Source organism: Hippocampus comes, unplaced genomic scaffold (genome assembly GCF_001891065.2).
Source record: "Hippocampus comes isolate QL1 unplaced genomic scaffold, H_comes_QL1_v1.1 scaffold242, whole genome shotgun sequence".
NCBI lineage: Eukaryota > Metazoa > Chordata > Actinopteri > Syngnathiformes > Syngnathidae > Hippocampus > Hippocampus comes.
Genome location: NW_017805385.1, coordinates 1,762,319 through 1,769,991, shown reverse-complemented (window position 1 = coordinate 1,769,991; position 7,673 = coordinate 1,762,319). Strand labels below are relative to the sequence as shown.

Here is a 7,673-nt window from a genome sequence, read left to right as displayed (position 1 = left end):
AGGAAGAGATTAGACAGGCAGACTGTGTGTACGTGTGCTTGTGTAGGGGAGAGCGAAAAACAGAAAAATACCAGCTGCGGTAAAGACTCGGGAGACACTTCACCGGTTATTCTATAGGACCCCGTTTCGACTCAGTAACACTCAGAGGTATACGCATTCTCATGAGTCTTGTAGTAAATCATAGAAAAGTTTCGGAGGATAACGCCTGATTTTCCAGCAACAGCAGTCTGAACATGTGACGGACATGTGCCCAAAGCTTCGTAGTGACGCATTCCAAAATGGCAAGTCTGCAATGTCTTTTCACCCCTTTTTTTTTTTAAAGCAGTGAGGGCATTGATCTTTTTCTGTTGCCGCTCGCTCACTTTAGAAATAGCTTATGTTAAACGTTAGGCAAGCTCTCTGTCCATTTTTAAAACTCGTGTTCCAACACATTTTCTATACGATCGTTTTTAACTGCATGAGCCATCGTTCTTGTGTTTTATGGTGTTTACAGTTTTTGTGTTATTATTTTAACTGTTCTTTGACTGATTTTTACTCCATGTAGAACTCTTTATATGGAGCAATGGTTGGATGGGGTTGAGTTGGTACCAAAAGACGTACACAAACTTTTATGTGCCTTTATCCAAAAAAAGCAAACAGAGGCCAAATGAAGTGAAATTAAAAGCAAAAATCCAACCGAGATGTCCTTTGCCCGCTTTGGGTGCAACACGAAAGCACAGAAAGTAACAAGTCGGTTAATTTGAAGATGTCGCTCCCATTCAAAGATGCTGTTGATGTCGCCATCCTCTCCCTGGTTACGGCTCCTCTTCCATCTTACGGTTGCAACGCTAATAGATCCTCTCCACAATAAAAGCCAGTAATGCGGCAGCCAGCGCCAGTCCGACCCCCAGCCTCTTCAATAGCTCTCGGTCCACACTGTAAGACCCAATCAACAAAACAGAGGAAGACACAGAAGAGGGACCTTGGACACCATATACCATCTGCTCCTGCGAAGAAAACACACAAAGAGAAAAAGGCTTTTCAGCATCTTCTTTGGACACAAAAAGAATGTTAATTTCTCCACAAAGAAGTGGAGGGATCCACTAAAAGTTTGCAGTTGCAGTAAAGTTGAACTGAGGGTCAGCGTGGCGAGCTGCTGCAGTAACTCTCGCGACATGCCACACTAGTGTGGTGAAAAGGCTGCTTCTTACCCAGCCCTATACAAACACACGCGTGCAGTGTTTCGGATTTCCTTTATGTTTATTAGTCATCTCTCTGCGCAATTTATTTTTAGGAGTCTAAATAATTTTGAACTTAGTGTTGATGCATCTGTTTTTGCCCTGTAAATGTGGACAAAAATTGTTGTCCTTTCAGTGTTTTTCCTGAACAAGGATTTCCACCTTCTGTCTACTTCCATCTGCTGCCCCTCAGCGACGCTGTTTTAATTTGAGAATAACTAACATGATAATGAAGCAAATCTGATACCTCGTGGATGAATGCATTCATGTGAGAAAAAAAAAAAAAAACAGGCCCCAAAAAAAAAAAAACAGCTGTTATTTTACGAATAAATGCAGAATATTAGTGAGAGTAATTAAAGCAAGAAGCTGAATGCGGTAATGAAATTATTCCTCGGCGCCCGTCTGCTGAAATGGGAGTTGATGTTGACAATGAGCTGCGATGGGATGTGTGAAAGATCAATGTGGAGACGGCAAAGCAATACAACATTGATTTTGATGTGAAGCTGCTTCGCTATCAATCGCATCCACGTGAAGAAAAACACGGTTGCTGCTACCTATAACTCGTGCGGAAAATCCAAAAAGCATTCAGTGCCTTCGGGCCAAAATTGGGGAATGTTTGGATGTTTGCTACTGACGTGGATAAATAATACATTTATTTTCTTTTTAGTTTAAGGGAGACAAGACGGCTGAGGCTATTGATCACAAAATAAAGAGGGATTTCTCCATGCGATGTGTCAATATGAGCTGTGGACACATAGGAGGAGAGAATCCGTGAGTATGGATCGGGATGACCTTGAAGTGGTTCCAGCACATCTCCTCCTGCCCGACTGTTGATAAAATGCCTTATCACCGCCAAGATGGATTATGCAGGGGGATATCGAGCAATTGATCTGCGGTTTTCTTGAATAACCTTTCAACAAGCTCACTGGGGAAAGTGTCGTAAGCGATGGCTTTTTCTACTTACCAAAAAGCAGATGGACACTTTGCACCTCGATCGTCAACTCTTTTATTTTAATCATCGCCCTTTCATGCCTGTTGTCTTTCTTACCATCGTTAGGAATGTATCATGTTCACACAAATGAAATGACGATTGTCCTGTCCACTCTTGTGTGTCGTTACAGAATCATATGAAGAATCTTCTCAAGTTGCCAGTATGTTGAATTTCTTGGCCAACCAACTGCACTTTTGACCTCTGAGAACCAACAGTTAGGCATATGTGCAGAGTGTTACAGTGGACGCCCACATGTGTTGCATGCACATGAGTGTGTAAGCAGCTGCACAATGGTCCAACACGCTCCAATCCTCCGGTCGTCTCTACTATCTACTGCCGCCGCTCATTCGCACTCTCCTCTGTTGGCGCACATAATGCCGTAGGGATACAATAACCGCCAGCGCCTAAGTGACGCATCCATAAGTCACTTACCAGTGGCGGTGGACAATAGTGGTACGAGGGGAAAGTCTCGCTGACACATTCAAGTTTGGTTTATGTTCAGCTCACTGCACCTGATGGTGAAACTAATACTTTTGTTTTGTGGCAGATGCTTCAAAGACAATGAAATGTTTTCTTGTTGGACGAGCTGACGGCAGTCAAAGCAGCGGTTTTAGGCAAACATTAGATTTGCTGCAATGCTCAGATTGTCTGTTTAAGAGGGAGGAAATTTCATCTGTGCTGATAAAGTTGTACTTGACTTGATACAAACAGAATGCCAACAAGGTCAGACTACAACCATTATTTGTCTTTCTGCATGTTAGTATGTTATATTGTGCTTCATAATAATAAACAGTGACAGCTCAAGATTTGCAGGAGTGTAGAGTTCCATTGAAGGATATAAAAAAAAAATCTTCAGTCTGCACACTTAATCAGATCCTCAGCAAACCGGCTCTTCCTTATCCCATCGCAATAAAGTTTCTCCCAAACTGATGTACTTTTCCACACCTCTTTTCCAAAAAAGTGACTTCCGCCTTTCATTCCTGCTATGAAACAAACAACAGGAGCGTAATCCGTTTGACATTGTTTTCTGGGTAACGAGAAAGGAGCCCGGTGATTCGCTGAGTCAAATGTGGCTCGCACTGCCAAACATATGGGACCCATGTTCCAAAAGCAGTTATTAATCGCCGTTTGATGTTTGTCTTGATCGGAAATGATGCAGTCACTCTCTCCCCATTTGAGCAAGTATAGACATTAACTGCTTATTAGCAAAGAATTGGTGCCAAAAAGGGAGCTCTGGAAACAGGTTTTATCAAGCTCAGAATGAAGATGCGCACAAACTATTTGAGCTTTAAAAAAAAAAAAAGACGGTGAAATCTTACTGTCAAGTTTGAAAAAAAAGAAAAGAGAGAACCACAAAAAAACAACAGACAGATGTATCATCATCCAGGAACGGTGTCAGGCCCAAGTGTACTACCTACTACCTTCGTCCCCATCTGTCTACATCGCTGTCTCCCTGCAAGTGTCATTAAACACCGGGGTGCCAGGATAGAGACTGAACAGTGCAGGCTAATATCTATTACTAGTTGGGAGGATAAGTGCAAATCTAAGTGGCGGTGGATGCATGTCAGCGCAGTGGGAGCGGAGGGAAGTGCGGTGAAAAACTGAGAGGGAAGAGAGAACGCCCGAGGAAAAGATTGACGATTGTGTGACATTTCACCGCCATGTGAACGCGCGCAGGTTTTACAGCATCATCATGCTCTCTCTGCACACAGCAGGGGGTACAGGGCAAACACAATCATCCAGAAAAATCAGGAAACAGATGGACTGACACAGGTAAAAGACTCTGGAAGACTGAAATGGTACTTTCGTCTCCCACTACTGCAATTCGACACCAGCCTCACGAGAGAAAGAAGAAACAACAATACGCCCTGGTCGGATTTCTCACATGATCTTCACCAGCTGTCAGTGTCACTCTAGAAACAACTGAAGTTTTGTGTGCATGTGTGTAAAAAGATACAGGCTCTTTAGTTAGCCAAAAGTGACCTATCAAAACCACTGGGACAATTACGACGAGCAACAGTTCGAGTATTAGGATTTAGATTCCATGTCCACAATTTGACAGTCGTACTGGATGTTCACGCCTCCAAAACAGCAAAAGAATGTTGTCAACAAGTCAGTTGAACACAGTAAAGAGTAACAGAAATAGTTGTTCTTTTTGCCTGGGGTGCAGAACTTACAAATTCATAACGAATCAAGAACACGTTTCTGTGAATGCAGATTTGTCACAATGCCTCTGGTTATTAACAAAGCAAGGCTATGCTTTCATGAGCACAGAGCACGCTTGTCCATTTGAAAAGTATCCATCTCTAGTCCAGTGAAATGCCATAAAATGGGAATTATGTAAAAATGGGACAGTGAAAGCGACTATCGCATGACCGGATTAGTTACAAATGTGACAGGACCACAACATGGGAGTGGCAAGAAATGGAATTGACCCATTATTATTATATCTTATTTATTTTTATGCTGTAAGCAAATCCCACCCAAGAAAATGTGGGCTAAGATAAGTCCACGACATATGCAATGGATGCAAAACCATTCAAGCTTCCCTTGAGCTGTTAAGGACACCCTGGTGTAAAATCCATCCATCCATTTTCTATAGAGCTTGTCCTCATTAGGTTCACGGGTAATTGGAGCCTAATCTAGCTGACTGGGCAAGATGTGGCGGACGCTCTGGACTGGTCACGAGCCAATTGCAGGGCACACAACTGAATTGACGCAAGAAGAAATTAACTTCACGTGATTTTGGAAAGTGGAAGGAGGCCAGTGTACCCAAAATAAATGTAGAAAATGCCAACTCCATGCTAAACACTAATCCTGTAAAAATATGAGGACGACACTGTGTGACTTGTAACATTGTGGTGAAACAGATGACTTCACAATAAAAAAATAAAAATTTTTGGGCAGTGACAAAATACCAGCAGACACTAATGCGTTGTCAAAAATAGGCTCCTTAGACAATTAGCACAGCCAGAAGCAAGCATACAGATGGACTGCATAAAATGTTTTTATGGTCGCCTCAATGAAATACAGTGGAACCCATTTGTGTAATTGAGGCCCATGCAAACACATGCTGGGCACATGACAGCCACTATAACAGGAAATATAGCAGATGCTTTAAGCACTGGGGTAAAGCATGCCGACCTGAGTTACGATTACTTTCAAGACATCCTGTTTGGAGACACACATACATATGGCTTGTTGGACAAGACCTAAAGCCTGCTTGCGAGTCAACTTAGAGGCAGACAGTCAAGAACAATAGCAGTTCGTCTACTATCTCTCCTGTTACTGTAGTTGTAGTGTTCTTTCCAAGCTAGCGCATTTGACTTTCAGTAACTTGTGAGTACAAGCTATTTGCCAAACAAGTGTTTGGTGATTCGGTGCCACTGGAAAAAGGGACGGATCATATTTCGCAAGTGTGTCTCCGAAAACGACTGAGATTGAGACAGATATGATGATGTTGCAAAGCCTCCAGCATTTCCTGACTATGGGAATACAGTAGTGGGGGGCCAAGTTTTGAACATTGGGGTACTTCCAGGAGTGATCTAACAAAGCGTAAAAGAAGATGTATACTTGATGAGACGTAATCACAGACATTATTCCACTGCTAATTCCTCAACGATAGTCACATAATTCATATTTTATTATTATTATGATTATTATTATTATTATACTGTAGTTGTAGTGTTCTTTCCAAGCTAGCGCATTTGACTTTCAGTAACTTGTGAGTACAAGCTATTTGCCAAACAAGTGTTTGGTGATTCGGTGCCACTGGAAAAAGGGACGGATCATATTTCGCAAGTGTGTCTCCGAAAACGACTGAGATTGAGACAGATATGATGATGTTGCAAAGCCTCCAGCATTTCCTGACTATGGGAATACAGTAGTGGGGGGCCAAGTTTTGAACATTGGGGTACTTCCAGGAGTGATCTAACAAAGCGTAAAAGAAGATGTATACTTGATGAGACGTAATCACAGACATTATTCCACTGCTAATTCCTCAACGATAGTCACATAATTCATATTTTATTATTATTATGATTATTATTATTATTATTTTTTTACTGGCTGTACTGCTACTTGTCTATTTGCAAGTAGCAAGTAAAATGCTACTTTTGTTCTTGAACACAATCACTTTGCAAAGCCTGCGAATACCCTGCCGGATAAAAAGATTGTGTGTGGCTTAAGGTTTATTGAGGAGGCACACAGACATATAGGTAGGTGACTTTTTAGTCTAAGAATGAAAAACAAAAGCACGTTACTTAATGACTCAACAATGTTTCTCCACAACTGAGGACTGTGTTCTGGGCTATTTATACATATTGCTCAGATGTGTTCAAAGTCAAGCTCAAAGAAAAGGGCAGACAAAGCATATTGATGTGAAATAAACACAAGAGAATGAAACTGTGTCATTCCAGTTGGCATATGTGGTTAAAATACTGAAAAGCAGACACAGCCAGGATTTTTAATGGTGTAATAATTTCTCTCTTATTGCAATTTTGGTTCCTCAAACCACAGTCCATGGAATAAAATTTGACATGCCAAGTGAAACGCTTGAAATAGCTCTGCCTGCTGTTTTGAAGACCAAACAAGTCATTTGCTGTGAAAGACAACAGTCAGACAGAGGCCAACTGCAATCTTGTGGCATTTCTCAGAAGGAAAAAAAACCCCAACACAAAAACGGTTATAAATAGATGAGCAAGCGATAACTGTTTTGATTTTTTTTTTTTTTTGTCAACAGATGACATTGTGTGACATCAAGAAACAAACTTGAGTTGTATGAGACAGAGGTACACCTGCACTTACAAAACGTACACTTTGAATGCTATTTGGGTGTTTAACAAGTGTTTCATTTGAGAAAAGATTGTGCTCAAAGCCAGTGTTAACTCCATATAGAACTCATGATTTGGTAGGCACACTAGGCAGTGGGCCTGAATAGGGTGGAGTGGTCGGGTGTTGGAATAGTCTACTGAAACATCTGTGCGGAGTATGGACTAGAAACCCCAAGGTCAAAATGGGGAAACACCTCCAAAGGTGGTGGAGAATGACCGAGCGAAGATCCTATGGGACTTCCAGATACAGGCTGACAAGATGGTAATGGTGAACCAACCAGATATCGTGATCATGGATAAAGGGCAGAGGAAAGCCGTTGTCGTGGATATCGTGATCCCAAGTGATGGAAACATCAGAAAGAAGGAACACAAGAAACTGGAGAAATACCAAGGGCTCAGAGAGGAGCTGGAGAGAGCCTGGAAGGTAAAGATGACAGTCGTGCCTGTGGTGGTGGGAGCACTCGGGGCTGTGACCCCCAAACTGGATTAATGGTTGCAACAGATCCCGGGATCAACATCGAACATATCAGTCCAGAAAAGCGCGGTGCTGGAAACAGCAAGGATACTGCGCAGAACCCTCAAGCTTCCTGGCCTCTGGTAGAGGACCCGAGCTGAATGGGGGATGGACACCAC

At 42.2% G+C, this 7,673-nt stretch overlaps 1 protein-coding gene across 1 annotated transcript in view; it reads right to left on the bottom strand.

Moving 5' to 3' along the window:
• Window positions 1-596: 596 nt before the first annotated feature.
• Window positions 597-7,673, bottom strand: part of cdkal1 (CDK5 regulatory subunit associated protein 1-like 1) — a 201,470-nt gene continuing 194,393 nt past the window's right edge. Inside the window, exon 15 of the mRNA XM_019872988.1 lies at window positions 597-986. Within this exon, the coding sequence (XP_019728547.1) occupies window positions 828-986 (159 nt within the window). The 3' untranslated portion in view covers window positions 597-827. The remainder of the gene's footprint in view (window positions 987-7,673) is intronic.